Here is an 18,815-nt window from a genome sequence, read left to right as displayed (position 1 = left end):
CACCCGCACACCTGATGCTTCTGCCAGGTCACGTCGTGGTTACTCATTCTGCACCCATCTTTCAATGTCTGCTCTTGGAGTAGCCCACTGTGTGGCTTTAGCTCTTTCCCTCGGTGGCTGGTGGCACTCCAGTGCCCATCTGTGTAACCTGCCCCTCTCCATGCTGCCTACTTGGGGGAGTGTGATGTGACAGTCCTAATGGCACTGAAGTGATTCCATTATCTCTGTGGTGGGAGCCTGAAAAATATCTGTGCCACCTCTTATGCTGCGGGGACTCATTATCTGTGCAATATATGATGTAGTTCGGGCTCAAGCATAGGTGGAAATAGACTGATTTAATACTTGGCTGCCTTTTCTTTGCTTTGAGAATGGCCTTGCCACCGTTGTTTCTTTTTGCTCAGCTGGTTTTGCAGAGGCAAAGTATTTAGTTCAAGTGATTTTAACATTGGGGATAGATTTCAGAACTTCAAAAGCAAGGGAGGGTTGCTGTAGAGGATAAGACTGCTGAGGTGAATAGAAGCTTTCTAAGCACTGCTGTGTGTGTTTTGGTCTTGGTTTCACGCGTGTTGTCTGCATATCCACCTACGGTGGCTTGTGATGTGCATGGGTGAGCTACATGCCTGTTCGATTTAATTTAAGGATAATAGCTGTAGTTAAAAATGACACCTGGAGTGCAAAGCACGATGAAATGTAATGTGTTTGGTTTTGTTCAGTGAACTATTTAGTGACGTGAGTTTTATGCTTTCTGTTGTCATTGTTCCCATTTTAATTTACCAGCACTTGTAAAGATAGCTAATTGAGTATTGAAAGCATTTCTTGGCTTAAAATCAAACAAACAAACTTTCATTACCCGTGCATTGCTACAATAATAATAATCGCTCCTCGGTTTCGTAGAGAGAGCGGTAAGGCAGCCAGGAGGTAGTGAGCCGAAGCCTATAATTGCCCAAGCTTAACGATCCTCTATATATCACGATGTTTTCGGACAATTCGTGAGTGTCTATACATGTGGGAGGACACAGGAGCACGTGGATAAAACCCACGCGTGCGAGGGGGCAACACTCTATCCCATACAGACGGAAACAGATGGAGATGAGTCCACATTGGGTGGACCACTCTCGCATAGCAGGTCAGAGTATGGCACCTCGACGCCCACGGGAAGGGAGTGTCAGAACATCTGTGTGTGATACACGAACCCTCGCTGCTGCCTCCACAGGGCTGGGCTACAGACGTTCGCCTGCACTGCTCGGGGACAGGTGGTGCTTTCTTGACTTCCAGGCAGTCTGAAGGCCCCTGTTATGTATGTATTGTATACTCATAGAGCTTTGAATCGAAAGAGCAGGTTTACATTCACGCGTTTGCATTCGGTGTTAAAACAAAGGGCATGGGCGTGTGGAGGTGTTGCGTGACAACTGCCGTGGATGGGGAGCGTGTAAAGGTGACCCTTTGTGTCAAGGCAACGATTATAATGTCGATGCAGACATGTCCCTAGAAATGACCCCCCTCAACAAAGTTGCCCCAGGAGGGTGCAAATGTGGCCTGGTCGGATAGCTCCGCCGATGACTGCTACAGTGGCTGTGTATTGGTCACTGCGAGTGCTTTTGTGTGAATGCATCTCACGACTCTAATAAGCACGGATGGCAACATATGGTGTGAAAGAAGTTCAGCATACATACAACTTTAAATATAATGCGTAATACCTAAACATTTCGAGATAGAGCATATGATGATTCTATTTATATTTTGGCAACCGCCATCCTTTTGTGGACATTTATCATACGGGGTTGTGTCCTTATTCGTAAAAGGGAGATAGGATTCGCCTTATAAGGGGATATAATTGTAGATAATCAGCCATTTGCCTCTGGGGAGTGTGATGTGACAGTACTAATGGCACCAAAGTGATCCCGTTATCTCTCCTGATAGTGCAACAGCCAGAAGTGCCGTTCATATCGGCACGGCACGTTCCATTGCTTTTCTATCAACCTGTGACAAAAATACAGGAGATTAACCCCGAGTGCTTTAAACCTTTCCAACAGTTGTCCGTGACAATCTTTAAATACGCTTAGGTTACGAAAATATCAAAATGAAATGCACCAGAAGATCTGTGTGTGTGTGCGTCTCTTGAAACACGGGCATGTGCACTGTTGTAAGATACAGCGTTTTGTCTTATCAGCGTCGTGTCAAGAGAGAAAGAATTGCCCATTTCAAGCTCTCGCTGTGAGCAAAGCAACATCACTTGCTATCAGAAAACCGCCTCGGGAAGATGACCTCAGAACCACTAAAAGTGATTTTCTGTAGCCTCTTATCCACACGAGATGGTGCCCATTTCCATGCACGCCCTGCAAAGTGTTCATCACGTGGCAATCAGACTTGAATGTCTGATTGCCACGTGCACTCAGAGCTGGAGTTTGCCAACTTGAGCCACCATTCTGCAGTCATTGATGGCCGAGCTGAGACGGTCAACTTGCTACACCTTAGAAACTAAAACCTAGTTTAATCACACGGGGCTGAACCCATATTGAAATCCAAGATGTCAGGATTGGCAGCTGTTATAACCTTCCTGAGCCAGCCCTGGTACAGAGAATCAACTCTCTTTGTCTGCCAGGCCCTCCCCAAGTCTGAAAGCTAATTGTGGTGACCTGTCCCTCTTGCCTTTGCCTTCATGGCCATGCGTGGCCTCCTTGGGCAAGTCTAGGCATGTACATAAAAAAATGTAATTACAACGAATTTCTGCACTCACATCTATGATGTTAGATTTTTTTCAAGACTATTTTTGTTCAAGAATATACTATAATGTTAACGTTTTTTCTGCAGAATGCAAGAGCACTCTCTTCTTTTCTTAAGATGGATTTGCATTTCAGATTTGTAAAGATGCCTACATATAAAAAGAAGACTAATCAGCGCCTCTTAACCGGCAGCGCCAAAGCCTCTGAGGGGTGCCCCAGTCTGTGGGATGGTGAACGTGTAGGACTCATTTTCTGCGTCAAGAACTGCGCCACAATGCGGCTCAAAAATACACACAGCCCACCTTTTCTACCGCACAGCCGGGTTGTGTTTCCACTGCAGAAGCTGAGCCATGCCGCTGACACCGCAAGCAATGAACACGTCATGTTGTGTGTATATGACACGCGCACGACTGGGGAGCGGGGGAAGAGGTGGTGTGCATTAAACTCGGGGGATGGCGTTATTATTTTGCTAAACGAATTTCCGTCGTTGCATGCGATTGTGCCGGCGTTAACGAATACATTTGTGTCACCCTCGCTGGCTCAAGATGGCCCTGATGCAGCTCTTGAAGCCCATCTCGGAGAAGGTGCAGGAGGTGCAGGGACTGCGGGAGAGGAACCGCGGCAGCGTGCTCTTCAACCACCTGTCGGCGGTCAGCGAGAGCATTCCTGCACTCGGCTGGGTCACCATGGTGAGCGGGACGGCCTGGCAGCACCTAAAATGAATGTCGTTTGTTATACAATCGGTGTCGTTTCTTCCAACAGGTTAAGCTACATTGGGATTAAATAGGATAACAATGGATGGGATTTTAATTGTAGTTTGTTGTTATTGTGGGTCATTTTTAAATGTTCTATTTGGGCTGAGTTACTATACGAGCGTTCAACTCTTACGAATAACGTCCCACGTGTTTGACGTCCGCTTTCATCAGCAGATGGGGCGCATGGTCGAGTTCCTTGCTTACGTTTCATAAACACCGTGTGCCTCATAGGTGCAGCTTAGACAACACCATGTTTACGTTATGTTCACTTTCGACCACAGACTGCGTTATTTATCTTTTGTTTTGTCCACTTTTCTCCACGCCCTGACCGCAGGCCCCCACGCCATCGTCTTACGTGAAGGAGATGAATGATGCGGCGATGTTTTACACAAACCGCGTCCTGAAGGAGTATCGCGACTCGTGAGTAGCGGCGTCACACTCGCGTCGCCTCGAACGGCGGCACAGCTGCTGCTGTCACTGTAAATGAGGGTTGACAGCTCACATGAGCATCTTCTGTTGCCTGCGTACGTGCACCAACTTTATATATGACCTCATGGTGGGGCTCAGAGCTGGGCAAGGCCTTGTGGAAGTCGACATCCTACAGTAGATGAATCACGGTTGATGGTGATGGTGGGAACTCATTGAGACAACAGTGTCTTGCAAGGCAGGCCTGCCATGTAAACGAATGCAAATGTGGTTTGTAATATCGACGCAGAAGTAAATCGACAATACAAGCATAACATCAAGATGAGAAATTTACTGTTTGGCAAAGTAATTTTTTTATTATATTTTCGGAATGTGCATATCTAATTTCTAATCTCCTGTTAGAATCACTAAGGATAATAATTTGGAATTTCTGTCTTTACGAGCACTTCATTTCATAACATGGTATTGGCATTTGTTAATTCATTTGAAAGTTCAGTCGTTGAAGTTATTCTTATTTGTACGTTTATTTACCCATGACTTTCTTCTAGGAGGGTCCTATCATATTTCTTTCTCAGTAGGTGGCAATGATTGTTCTGTAGATTCCAAATGAGTGCTTGTAGGTCATCTATTTCAAATTGGGACTGTGGAGTTGAGCTCTGCTGTCTTCTTGTCTGGAGCGCCCTCCAGTGGGACAACTGCTGCTCGATCAATGCAATCAGTCTGCTCCAATTTCACTCCCAAGCCCCTCATGGCTTGACCTAAAACACATTGTTCTGAGATGCCAATATGCACCCTGCACTTCAGCTTGCTTACCTTTGAATGGGAAACATTGTCAGCCATTGCACGCAGAGAGATTGACAGATTGAGACTTAATTCTAGATTTGAGATCTAGATTGATAGATTGAGACTGATACCTGTCACATGATGACTACAAAAAGAACATTTGAAAACTGATGTTTCCAGATGTTGATTAAGCTACAGTTTACATGTTTAAGAATTTAGATGTACAATAGAATGATAAAAAAAAAATCTTCCATTAATTCATATTCAAAGCCGAACAATAACACGACACACAGCACGCTGTACAAAGTTAACACAAGCAGAAACTCTGCCACTGCTCTCTCGCTCCCTGGCTCACCTCGTGTCTGCGTGGCAGAGCGTGTTGTCTTGGCGAGCTGGACTCGTGCAGGTCTCCACTGAAGTAGCCCGAGGCTGATTTAAAAAGGAATATGATATTCAGTTCATCCATAGTAACAACAGCATTATTTTAATTCCTTGTGGTAAAAGTTCAGTGGAAATATAATTACGGGTATAGGTATGTCAACTGTACACCCAGACATTGTGTGCAATTTACCGAAATTGTATGTATTTTAAGATAATATAGCCAATAACATAATGTAGATTTGTTTTACTAAACGTAAGTGCCATATTCGTGTACACTTTATGCTTTGTAAATGTATTGGCAACCTACTGTGAAATATTGTTGTATCGATGCCACCAGTTTGCTGTGTGTGCGCTGCTTGTGGTAGTGACAAGAGGCACGTGGAGTGGGTGACAGCATTCCTGGGCATCTGGAAGGAGCTGCAGGCCTACATACGAGAGTACCACACTACCGGCGTCGAGTGGAAAGATTCGGTACCTTTCTTATCCTTCATCTTGTGCCAGCCCCTGATTGTATTTGCATGCCCCCTATAGCCTGCCATGAACAATTTGGTTCAGTTTCAGACAACCTGGGTCATGTTGGTAAAAAGGACAGCTTCATTAAAATTTGTGGGATTTGGCAAGATATGGAGATGCTTTTGGTTGATGGTCATTTTGTCAGTTTATTTACAAATATGCCCAGTTTTTTTCTAATAGTCTAATTATTCACCACACACACTTCTATTTGTTTTTGGCAGGCAAGGTGTAAATTGGGAAATAGTAATTGTGCTTTTAAAATTTGGTGAATTAATACTAAACCATAAAACACTTTAGGCAGCGGACTTGCCGTTTCGAATTTGGAAGAAGTAGAAACTCATCATGGAAAATGACCGAACATTCACCACATAAAATATCTGCGTTTATTCAGGCTTTCTGCTTTTAAACGTAAAATAAAGACAGCTGCCAGCTTGGCTGTTGCAAAGATCGTTTTAAAGATCAAAGGAAAATAAAATCAGGTTCCTTTTTTTCCAGACACAAACGACGAAAATTCTCAGCACATTTTTTGTTTTCATCCTACTAGAGTGAATGTCCTTTTTTTTCCCTGACATCCAACATGAGGCCCTGAAGTGGCCACCTGCCTGGCGGGTGGCCTGCCACTGTGGTCTCGTTGTACAGGGCCACCAAGGAATTCAGTGTAAGGGCTCAGCCCTTTTGTGGATGAACTGGCAGTTTGGACAGGACAGCTGTTGATCAGTTGCGGATTATTTTTTTTTCGGCTCTCAGCTGTTCAGCACTTGCTCTTAGGGGCCCTCGTGCGCAACAGCTGAGTAGCGACTTCAGCCTCCAGCGTCGCAGTCATTAAACCATCGCGAAGGTGGTTTGGCTTTTCATATAAATAGCTTGCGTGACAAAGCAGCAGCTTCGCTTGCCCAAACTATTTGTCATTGGCATTTGTCGTAAATTATTTTGAGTTCTTTTCATAGCGGTATACTGAACGTCTGTCATTTTTCTATCAGCTTGCAATGTCGTGCGGGCATTGGTAATAATAGCTCTTGGAATAGCAGGGTGGTAACCTGGAATTTTGAAATCGCTGAAATGTGATGCTTGCACTTAATACTAAACCTCTGCGCTGTACCATCCGTGCTGTTATCGGAGCAGGTTATGTTCAGCGTTGTGACCGCATGTTCAAGGTGTAGTTTAATGCAGAGAGACTTAGTGCTAAACAAGAACATGTCTGCGATATTTGCGTTGTGACAAACGGAAGTCAAGGCAACATAACGTGCATGCTGCTAATCGTGATGTTACATATTTTAGTCAAAACTGATCTCGGAAGGTACGGTGATCGGTGTATTCTTATAATCGTGAGATTTTTTTTTTCTCCTTGGGTTAAGCAAATAATGCACCCTTCGGTCATTTATCTGAAAATAATGAATTGTGACATTTCGCAAAATGAGTAAAAAAAATTACTTTTCACTTCAGACACAGTCACAGCCTTTCCCCATTAAAAGATTTGCCCCCCTTACAGCGCTGATGCGGCATGCCGTCAATTTCGTGTATTATTCTTCCACTCTTTCTGTCGCCGTGATTGATTGCTGACGTGTGGTTTTTGCCAAGGCCGTACGTGAAGCTACTGGAAGTTCTTTGACCCAGAATTGGCCGTTAAGCTGTTTGCCAGTGTGTGTGTGTTTTTTTTGTGTGTGTACGCCTTCTATAGTGCTTTAAAAGGGCTAAACTCTGCACGTGTGTGCATTATGAAACTTCATAAGTTCCATTTAGTGCAGTGTCTTCTTACCACAGGTTAGCTTTGTATTCATACAACTTTAGCAGTTATGTAGTGTTTCCCAAACAGGTATAAGAAACATTATTTGAACAAAGTAGAATTGTAGACGGTGAATGACTGTAGAGTCACTGCTATTTTGACTTGGGGTTTTTAAAGGTATATTGTTACTTTATTTAGGCTTCCCTCTGAGGGAGTCCTGTATTATTCGTGAAAAACCTAGCGACACGTGTACATTGCAAGTAATTTGACAAAACCTGGCTTTCATGAAAGCCAATTTTTTTTTTAATATATATAATTTCCTGGGCTTATTGTGTGAGAGTTGTACTTTGTAAGTTTGTGTTGGTTTAATACGATGCAAATCTGCAGGCATTGTCTTCAATAACAGTGCTGCTATTCAGGATCAGCTGTGCCGTATGCTGTACACAGAAAATATAGAGTATTTTTGGCACCGTATAGAACAATTAAATATGCATTATGCTTAACAAATGGTTTTGTACTGCAGTAACAACAATGCTGCACATTTTGTATACAAACGGTCCACTGAAATGTAATATCGGTGATGCATTACAGCGGCCTGGTAGGCCACGTAGCCTGTAGTGAACCCACAGCAGGCAATCCGCATGTTCCCTCTCTTCTCTCTTGCAGAACCCAAAAGCAAAAGAGGCAACCTCAGGTGCACTCTCGACGCCTCCTCCTCCCCCTCCTCCCCCTCCACCCCCGGGTCCCCCGCCCCCTCTGCTGCCGTCCCTGGCGAGGCAGGACAGCGCGACGGGAGACCGCTCGGCGCTCTTTGCCGAGATCAACCAGGGCGAGGGGATTGCCAGAGGTATCGCTTCCACCTTGCACAGCTGATCGCCCGTCAGCCTCCGGCGACGCGTCACCCGTGGGTCCCGGCCATTAACACGGAACCCTGAGGACGTTCATCATCATTATCATCATCATCACATTATGAGACCTCCTTTACCAGTGGCAAAATATAGTAGTAGGTTTTTACCCTTTAAACTGGTACAAAACTGACACCTTTATACAAGGCATCATGTTTGCAATAACCGCAACACAAGCAGTCAAAATGCAAACAAAAAGAAACAACTCTGATAATGGTAATGATATGCACTGTCCTTGAAGTTGATTGGTCTAACACCAATGGAGACTAGGCTCTAAGGAAAGCTGTCTCGGGTGTGGACAAATCAACTCAAGGACAGTGCATATCATTACCATTATCAGAGTTGTTTCTTTTTGTTTGCATTTTGACTGCTTGTGTTGCGGTTATTGCAAACATGATGCCTTGTATAAAGGTGTCAGTTTTGTACCAGTTTAAAGGGTAAAAACCTACTACTATCATCATCACGTCAGTCTGACTCTGAGCCGCAGAATTACCGCTGAATCCTTAGAATCCTCGAGGGAGTTTCGTCTCTTGCCAGGAGGGTACCCCAAGTGTGTTAGTGATGTTCTGCCTGACTCTCTGAGCCTCGATGCTGGGATGTCTCAGTGACTGGAAATCAAACGTAGGTCGCGGGGTTTAGAGTGCAGTTCGCCCAACACCTGCTCCAGCGCTGCTCCCTTTACAAACACTTAAACACGATAAAAGTGTCCGTGAAATTGCTCACCGCTGACATGCCTTCTTTGTTTTGTCAACGTTCGCGGTTGTCCCATGAACACCGATATGATAATGTAATATTCGCAGCGATGATTGTGGCAAGCAGTTGTCTTTGACTCCAACATAATCCGTTCCCTTTTGCGTACAGATACAACGTGCACAGTCTGGAGAGTTTTATTGGTATATTACCATGCAGTTTCTTCCTCACATTTATGTACATGCAGGTTTCTGAGACTCATATAACGTACATAGTCAAGGCATATCGCATAAGCATTGATAAATCATCAATTTGTATTCATTTTACAGTATTATTGAGTCAATCCTAAAAGACCAAAGTCAACAATATAACAAAACATCGTTCTTTTGGGAAATCTGGTGATGGCTGACTTCTCTTACAACACACCAATCACTTTCCAAGGTCAATTTGCCACAACCGCGGAACATTTGCTGATCACTAAAATTAAAATATTACCTTTGTTGATTGTGTGCCGAAGTGATAGCAGAGATAGTGGAGGCATGCTGATGCTTGTGCAATTAGGGTTTATTATGTTTGTGAAATGGGTTAATGCCTACACAGGTGCAGGCATAATGCACAGCAAGGTAAGGTCATTTCTGAATGTCCGTGTTTGTTATATAATTGCACCTGTGGTGTGTATAAGGGAGAATGTGTGTGCTTAAAAAGACATTTTCATGGTCCTGTAGTTGTTTATCACATGTTAAGGTTCATGTAACAATAAGTTATAAATTTCTGTCATGCTAACATATGAACTAATAATGAGGGACTATTGATAATGACAACTTATATCATCACACTCACATTCACTTCCTTTTAACATGCTTGGCTGGGACCAATGAAGTAATGTTCTGTTCACGTGACAACTTTTGGCCATGTTGGGTGGCGGAGGGCATATGACACCATTTGGCGTGAGACTCAAGTGATCTTACCCAAACACACAATTACGAATCCTGGTCACGAGAACCAACGTGTTAAATTAGGAAATCACTTTTGTCTTGTGTCCTTTTGACAGTCAATTAAAGATTATTTTTAAAAATCTTCTGTTTTTCTTTTATGCATAAAACTAGTTTAAAAAAAAGTTACGATGAAATTAGAGCATCACTGTTTTATTCCGAGTAATGTTTGACTTGTGTTTGATGAAAGTATGACACGACTCTGTGGGTGAAGCCCCCTTGCGAGCTTGTGGCCACGCAGCGTGAACGGGGCTGCCCTCGTGTGTCACCACGCACAATGTAGTCGCGTTCTTTGACTTCTGGCGGGAATGTTGACTGCGAGCGCGGGTCTTTAAAATATTTCGTCATCTTAGTAAAAAAAAATGCACACACTCGCGCATGTGTGTGGGCGTGTGGGTCTTGCCACTAAGCCCAGTCAGACTTGACACATCCCTGTTCGTCATCGCGCCCTTTATGACTTGTTTGAAAAGTCAACCGTAGTTTTGATCGCGTCTTGATAGAGGCTTTAAACCGTTGCTAGGGAGGGGATAAAGTACTCGCCACGTGTAACAAAATACTTTGTGCGTCACTATTTAAATGTTTTAAATAACGCCTCTCGCTTTGATAATTTGTACAAGGTCTCCACCGCCGCATTGAAAGTACGAGGACTTAATAGGAGCAACGTGTCATTTTTGCACATGTCTGCAGTGAGAAGGACATCATTGTGTGATGCCCGTCTTAGCTCGCTACCCCACGTGTGGCAAGCCGTGGTGGTGTCCCGCCAGTAATCCAGCACTGTGGAATCAAGGGTGTGTGGATCACGTACATTTGAGAAACTCGCAAAGCTGCTGGCCTGCAAGCTGGCCTTGATATGGCAGTACAGCAAATGGGGTTCTGCAGCCACCTGGGCAGATAGGAATCTCTAAATAAACACCACAGGTCGTTAAATATTAATGTTCTATGATGTTTTGTCCGCACTAAGCTACGGATGCAATACAGTTTTCTCAAGTGTGTCACTGCTGCTGTTTTGTTCACTCGCGTGTTTAATAACTGTTCACATTTACCTGTTGCCTGTGATTATTGGCACACAGGCATGAATTGAGTTTTCATCACTTAAATATTGAACCATTTTGACTTTTCAAACGTTGCTGCCAGTTGTAGCTAGTGTGGAACGAGGACAGACTGTGTTAACAACCATAATCACAGCAATCGTTATTATAATAACAACGACGACGACGAAGCCTGACTTGGTTGAAACTCTCGCCCGTCTCTCAGCGTTGAAGCACGTGTCGGACAAAGTGAAGACCCACAAGAACCCAGGCCTCCGTGCGCAGGGCAGCGTGAGCCGGGGGGACAGTCCACAGTCGTCGCCCCACAGGGCGCTCGCCGCTCGGAAACAGCAGCAGCCCGTGCTCGAAGTTAGAAGGCAAGAAGTGGAGAGTGGTGAGTCGTCACGACCGCCGCACCCCCGTGCCACTCGATTCCTACAGCCGTCGGTTTGTCCGCACAACGGAGAGGAGTTGATGTGAAACGTCTCCCCTTGGCTCTGGTGAGCATTGGTTATCGCTCCTCTCTGCCTGTCGACCTAACTTAGCAGTAGTCAGTGGTGGAAATTCCACATTCCTGTGGGAGGGACCAGACACGCACCTCCGCTGTTGACCTCCCAGAAAGTGGATTTGTTTTGCCGAGTGGTTGAGTTAACCTCTGACCGGGGATTTGAACTCCTAATCTCGTGACCGATTGCGAGTCGAACGCTCTGCCAGTAGCCGCATCCGGCCCCAATGTAACACAACGGTGATTCTAACATGTTATGTCGCAAGCTCTTGATATGCTGCTATCAGCTTCTATCTATCATTTTAACGTGCCCGTATGTAACGGCGATTTACCGAGAGCGTCGGGTGCGGTTTTCCAGGAGTACCAGGAGAATGCCGAGGGTCTCCTGATCGAGGACACGGAGCTCAAGCAGGTGGTGTACGTCTTCCAGTGTGTGAACAGCATGTTGCAGATCAAAGGCAAAATCAACTCCATCATCATCGGTGAGCTACTGAACAGACCAATGCAGCACGTGAAAACGAACTAGGGGGATAACACTCTTAACCAACGCTGGCACGTGCACTTGAGTATACTGTAGGGGTATTGTCACATCTTTTTACATGCACTTTGATTGACATTTTTTCACTCCACTGCTGGATGAGGGCCTCCCCACACCGTGTGGGTCATGGGGGTTCTTTGACCATACTTCGCTGCGCTGATCAATACGGGTTGGTGAAGGTTGCGAGCGTAGATGTTGAGCTTAGAAGTACACTACAACAATGGATTTTGTTTCATTCCCTTTATCCCAAGCGATAGCTTCGTCGTGATATTGCGTTCTTGTCATCGAAGACCATGTTTTGGTGTGCATTGGGCATGCAGTGAAGTCATTTGTTACCATTGCTTCGTTGTTGCAGATAACTGCAAGAGGTTGGGGTTGGTCTTTGAGAACGTGGTTGGCATCGTAGAGGTCATCAACAGCAAGAGTGTGCAACTGCAGGTACTCGCATGTCTCCTGGGAATCACACGTGGATTTCTACACATTTGTAATCACTTTCTTGAATTCAAATGTAATGTTTGTTCCCAGCTAAATGAATCACTTTAGAGTATTTCAAGAACAATGTGCAATATGCATGAATCACTTTTTTGCTGTTTTACACACGTTATATATCGAGCTTTCATCATATTGGGTGCAGCAATAAAGTATTATTGGCTTGTGCTGTTAGGTTATCACTCAAATTGAAAGCCAGAAAATCTCTTTTGGTAAGAATTGGAAACACAGGGTTATGTGATTGTCACTCTTTTGAGTTGCAGTCTGTTGAAATTACTGGGCAATAAATATTCTATTGTTTAAAATATGTGCAGTCTTATCAAACTTGAGATTACATTTGCCCTTGAGTCATGTGTAAGGAAAATAATAGGTATGTATTGGCAGTCCAAGAAAACTATTTCAACGAATTCATCCTCCACTGTGTTTGCCTATGAAATACTAAATCTCTTTGTCAAGCGTTAAACTGAAATTTGTTGACTTTTTCAAAGTCTTTTTGCAAATAGTTTCTATTGACCTCCACACTATCTGCCACTGACAAGTATTAGTGGCGAGAACGTGATGCACAATGTTTCAGTTTCTGTTTTTAAAGTCGAAAAGTGAACACGAGCGCCCCGCGCGTCGCGTGTCACGCTCGTGTCACCCTCGCGAGCACTCCGCTTCAGCCTTGACGATGACCCTCCCCCCCCGCGCCGTACGACAGGTGGAGGGGAAGGTCCCGACCATTTCCATCAACAAGACGGACGGCTGCCAGGTGTTCCTGAGCCCCCAGTCCCTGGACTGCGAGATCGTGAGCGCCAAGTCCTCCGAGATGAACATCCTCGTCCCTGACCACGACGATTACGTGAGTCTGCCCGTCGTGAGGAATAGCGTGCCGGTCGCAGCGGCTCCTTTCTCTCGCTGCTGTACTCTTCGGTGCGTTCGTAGGAGGTGGGGAGACATTGTTAGTCTGTGTCGTTAGTTTTTGTTGCAATGAGCAAGTCTGAAGCCAACCGTTGTGTGGTTTTTAATATACTGATGAGATGGAGCGATGAAATACGTTTGCGTGCTGGTGCTCTGCTGGATGTGCTAAATCCCAGGATTGTGAGAGGTGTCGGAGGCTTGCGGAGGCCGTCATCCAGCAGTTGATTAATCTTGGCAAACAATGACCATTTATTTCATGAACTTGATTTATTTCAAATTACAAATGTGCTTTTTTTCTGACATTCCCAAGTCTCGAGCCAGCCAATTTGTTTTCACTACATATCGTTCACGACATTGAATGTTTATTAGAATAGGAGTGCAAGTTCCCTCTTTGAGTGTAACCTTGTCGAATGCATTCTCTCTTTCCCCACAGCGAGAATTCCCAGTGCCCGAGCAGTTCAAGACCGTGTGGAACGGTCACAAGCTTGTCACCGAAGCCTCAGAGATTGCCGGATAGCCGTGGGGGGGTCTGTAGCAGCCAAGGGAACGTCTCCTGGCTGACAGTTCTTCAGGCTCTGCGTGCACGGTCGCGGAGATTTGATGTTCTTTCACCACATGCCATTCAATATTGCTCCTACCACAAACGTATTAATCATGAATTACTTAAACTCTGAACAGGTTAAACGAAGTAAAGCAAATATAATAAAAAAGTAAAACGCTCAGGCTGATGCCAGATAGGATTCAATTATGTAATGATATAATATATTATAATAGTTGCATCGAAGCTAAACCTTCATTGCTTTATAAGCAGGTGTAATTGAATATAATTTGAGGTTTTCCACAGCTGAGACGTACGATTATCCATCGGTGTAAAACTCTCACCTGCAGTGTCATACAGATGGTCGCGAGGTCATTCTTTGCGCTAACGACTACGTGTTTAGTGCCATGATTATTTAAGGAAATGATCTGCAATGGTAATGGTTGATATTCTTGTGTACATATCTATACATCTACAGCGAGCAGAGGCTGGCCAGGCAGCTTAGCGTCGGAGCCAGCGGCTCACAGTTGGAATTGGCTCAGCCCATCATCCCACCAGGGTCGATAACATAAGTCCCGTGCAGAGACTCACCCCTGCCATGGGAATGTGTAATTTCCACAACTGGGTCAGGGTTGTAGACGAGAGATGAGCACTGCCTGAAATCACTTTTATTTAATTTCTGACAGCTGGCAAAAAAAACGAGCAACTAAAATTGTTAGGCCACAGAAAGGTTCTTATCATAAATGCTCGCTTTTAAGAATGTAAACGTTTCATATTCTTATTCACAGATGCGCAAGTGAAAATTCAATGGAATTGAACCTTACTTGGGAAAAAACAAACACGTGCATTGCTCATCCTTTCCACCGATAGATTTTTCTGAATACTGAATGGGAATCGGGAGGATTTAAAATCGTATTGCTTAGACGAGGGTGGGTTTTTGGGATGTTCTCAGTTTGCATCGAGCACAGAGGCAGCGCTATCGGATGGAGGCGTTTGGCGAATGCAGCTTCCGCTGGGATGCGCACGGAGAGCGCTCGCGAATTTGGGCAATGCCCTATCAGTAGCTCGGGAAGGGAATGGGAGGGATTTGATTTTGGTCGTAAAGTGATCCCCGGACTGTAGCGCTGATCTGAATCAGCCCCCTTTGAATGCGACACTTCCCCCATAATGTCTCGCCGTAGGCCACAGTTGGCGAAAGTCGCCGGTCACGATGTCGCCATTCGTGTTCATTGCAGCCCTGGTACGTGGTTCTTTTACACCAAGCACGGTTGGCTACGTACAGTGCGAAAGAAGTTACAAGCAGCTCCTTGGTGAGCGAGCTGGCATACATGATGTACACTGTCGTGGGGAGAGAGTGCTGTCAAACCCATTTTAAGCTTACAAACCAAATTGCTGCACATGATGGAGAAATTATTAGGTCATGGTAATTTAATTCGTTCATGCATATCAAAGGCGAGATGGTGTGTTCAAGATTCACGATTAATGTATCAATCAAAATAGTTATAATCGTATAAAATATGTAACCATCGTGGTAGAATAATCAAAAGTCTTAAACTGGCAGTCCGGTTTTTTTCCTTCTAGGCCACCATCGACATCACTGCAATCGTACAATTTGTGCCAGCAGCCATGCGGTTTGTCAGCTGAAGCATATACATGCTTTACACTTTAAAATGGTATGCTAATCATTGCCTTTGTGTACTGTTAAACACAATAGTCAGCTCTTACTCTACAGAATCGCAAAGAACAGCTGATGAGTCGTTTTGGCAAAACGTTGAAACAAAGTGGAGTTTTTTTTGTTTGACGAACTACAAACAACCTTGCACATTCATGCATCATGCAAAGCGCGATTTGGAAAAACGCCAGCTGTCCATTTGCTTGTTGCGTTGTTTACGCACAACTACTGTGATGATTTTAACGCGTTGTTGTCGGCTTTGTTTAGTCCCGTGTGCATAGCAGAGCATGCTCTGCTACATTTTAGATGTGCGACCATTGGGGCGTTATCCTTTTGAGAGTTTTGTACCGAGCATCAATCATTTCGTGTTGTGGTGGTGGCGCACTCGCCCGCGCCGCCTGCTGGCTGCGTCGCGGTGTCGCACTGGGCTCTTCACGATCTCGGTGCGATTCCCGGCTTTGCCATCGATGGCCTGCGATTGGCCTCGCGAGATGAAGTTGACATGCTGGAGGAATACTGAGTCACCCCCGTGATTGTCAGCGGGCTGCGCTGGCCGAAATTTGATATCCGCCTGCCACTCTGTACCCGGCTGCGTGCATTCCTCCACCATTGTGTGTGAGTGTTGGCTGCGGCTGGCATGAGTGGGGCAACTCTGCTGGGGTGGTGAGGATGGGAGGACCTCGGGAGCGGTGTTCGGGGCGGTTGGCACAGGAGAGATCTGTGTTCTGGAGGATTTAGCTCGATGCAGTTATGCCTGTCCATATATCGCTTGCAGACGATTAAGGATTTGTAGATTGCAGCATGATCACTGAAGACTAAAAGCTCATTATTAAGCATGGATACACTTGAGTAAACTTGCAATATGCTAGACATGATGGTCTTATAAAGGGAACGATTAGTGCTTTGCACATCCAGTACAGTATAACAGTACTCGTATTAACTTTGGAATTGCGATTGGGTAGTATTTTCAAGCTTTCATAGAGAGATTACGCATTTGGGTTATTAAAAAAAAGCTCACACCACACTACATGCTTCGAAACGTGGGAACTCCTGAAAGCTTTCAATTCGGGAGCCAATTGTACCCGACAAAAGCCAGAGTGCAACTCGACACATCTTGGGACGAGGCCGTGGCCCGTCCTCCACTGACGTCGCTGTTGTTCCTCGCGCTGCTCGCAAGCCGCTCGGCTCCGCCGGGAAGAGGGACCCACAGGGTGGCGATCTTCCCGGTCGAATGTTGTCCACCGCGTCTGCCAAGCGGCATGACCACCACGTGGCATCGAGCGGAGACCAGATCAAGTAACGTAGACTCCTCGATTCCCGGGTTTCAGTGCAGCGTGCAGGCAAGAACATGTCTTGTTTGTCTTGCCACTTTACAACATGAACATAGGTCGGCTGTATCGCGGAAATGCCTCTTTTTACAGAGCACGTGGAAAATTCGCATGCCTGTAAATGGGGTTGCCTCGTCAATAAAAAACTTGGAACATGATGGGGAAATGAATATCAAGGAGCCAACGAGGGGAGAGCTGCCTGGACATGCATTGTATTAAGTGGTATTCAGTGTTACTATTACTGCTGTATTACTACCCAACTGCCACATACCGGCACGTCTAATGCCCGCAGAAAACTTACACATGACAGATTTGCCAGTATGATTACCTTGGGAAAGTCAGTACAGGTGATGACCCATACACGACTACATGTCTGTTTAAAGTCACTGCTGATGAAGATGTTTGAAAGGGTTTGTTTTCCTGATTTCTGTACATCACTGCCAACCGAGACACGTGTGTTTATGTTCGTTGTAACAAACAATTCTATTTTAATGTCAGCCAAATTTGCGGCAAGGCAGTCGTGACCTCAGTACAATAGTGGAGCTGATTTCATGCGGCGGTCTCAGTTTTGATATTAGAAGTTCAAAGTGGATCGCCTTACTTACTCCCTACACGTGTGTGCGTAGGATGCAGTTGAGTTATACCATTTATTTTTCAAAGGCACGTTTACAAATAAATATATTTTGCAACAGGCACCCACGAGTACACACAAATAAAACTGTATATGCCTGTGCACAGATGCTTAAGACCTTAACGCGTGAATAGTCGGTGACCAACACAACGACACCCTAGCCTCCTCTAGCGGTGGATTCGGGCGTTGCATCAGACGCCACCGTGGCACTAGACCCAACCACACCTTGCCAATGCCTCTCTAGGTCAATAATGGGATCGATGTCAGTGCCACTGCTGTAATTCACACTGAGCCACATCGCCTCAAGTCATCATCATCATCATCATGGCTTGGCTTCGCGAACGAAGATCTAGGAAGGACATCCACGTCTTCTGCAGGCACGCTGGTGGCTGAAGAGGCCTATGCGGGACAAGCAGGTCCTGCCACAACAGCTGCAAGTATAGGTCTCATCTGGGATGGGTGCTGAGGGATCATGGTTCTTCCTCCTCCTTTTGTCCTCCATACGGGCCCTGCGGGTATCTTCGAAGAAGGAGGTGGCTTGGTGGACTGTGTGCCGCCAGGAGTTGCGATCAGCTGCTTGTGTTGCCCACTGACGGTGATCGATGCAGCAAGCAGTGAGGGACTTCTTCAGGGAGTCTTTGTATCGCTTTCGTGGTGCCCCTATGTCTAGGTCAATAATGGGATCGATGTCAGTGCCACTGCTGTAATTCACACTGAGCCACATCGCCTCAAGTATTCATAAGGTATATTACATATCCTTGTGGTATACGAAATCACGTAAGAGCACAAATGCCTAAGCTGTTAGAGATGCGGTCCTGCACTTAGCATGCATAGTGCTTCTGTCGTGCGCGTGGTAGCGATAGATGCATTGCAACTGTTTTAGATTGTAGACGAGGATGTGCTTCTGCACCTGTAATGTGATTGTGGTCTTACTAGCTTGACGAACGAAGCCGTAAACGGACGTCTGTGTTGTACGCAGTTGAGAATAAAACATGTTGAAATAATCTTGACTTAAAGCTTTCGTGGCTGCAGGAATTCATATTCTTTGGGTCTTTCGCTAAAGTCACGAAAGACAGATGTTTCGATCGCAACACAAGCGGTCGTCATCAGCATGACGGAGATTTTTTGTTATTTTCTTTTAACCTGTCTACGTGACATTATCGAAAGACCCAAAGAATATGTTGAAACATTGTTATTGAACAAGTGTTGCGGTTCTTTGTTTATTAATTTGTATGCCTCCTAAGCATGTCCATGTACGGTTTTGTGTTTGGGTTGTTTGATCATCCTTGACCACG

General features: G+C 45.2%; 1 protein-coding gene across 1 annotated transcript in view; it reads left to right on the top strand.

Annotated features, from left to right (window-relative positions):
* LOC133347445 (adenylyl cyclase-associated protein 1-like) overlaps positions 1–18,524 on the top strand; it is a 37,949-nt gene extending 19,425 nt beyond the window's left edge. The window contains 10 exon segments of the mRNA XM_061559701.1: positions 3,269–3,412; positions 3,813–3,898; positions 5,434–5,539; positions 7,971–8,151; positions 11,146–11,288; positions 11,290–11,313; positions 11,783–11,906; positions 12,318–12,400; positions 13,152–13,292; positions 13,785–18,524. Of these exon segments, the coding sequence (XP_061415685.1) occupies positions 3,269–3,412; positions 3,813–3,898; positions 5,434–5,539; positions 7,971–8,151; positions 11,146–11,288; positions 11,290–11,313; positions 11,783–11,906; positions 12,318–12,400; positions 13,152–13,292; positions 13,785–13,868 (1,116 nt within the window). The 3' untranslated portion in view covers positions 13,869–18,524.
* The last annotated feature ends 291 nt before the right edge of the window (positions 18,525–18,815 follow it).

This window comes from Lethenteron reissneri, chromosome 26, assembly GCF_015708825.2.
Source record: "Lethenteron reissneri isolate LAM-NWPU_2019-01 chromosome 26, ASM1570882v1, whole genome shotgun sequence".
In the NCBI taxonomy this organism is placed as follows: domain Eukaryota; kingdom Metazoa; phylum Chordata; class Hyperoartia; order Petromyzontiformes; family Petromyzontidae; genus Lethenteron; species Lethenteron reissneri.
This window is presented reverse-complemented; position numbering and strand designations above follow the sequence as displayed.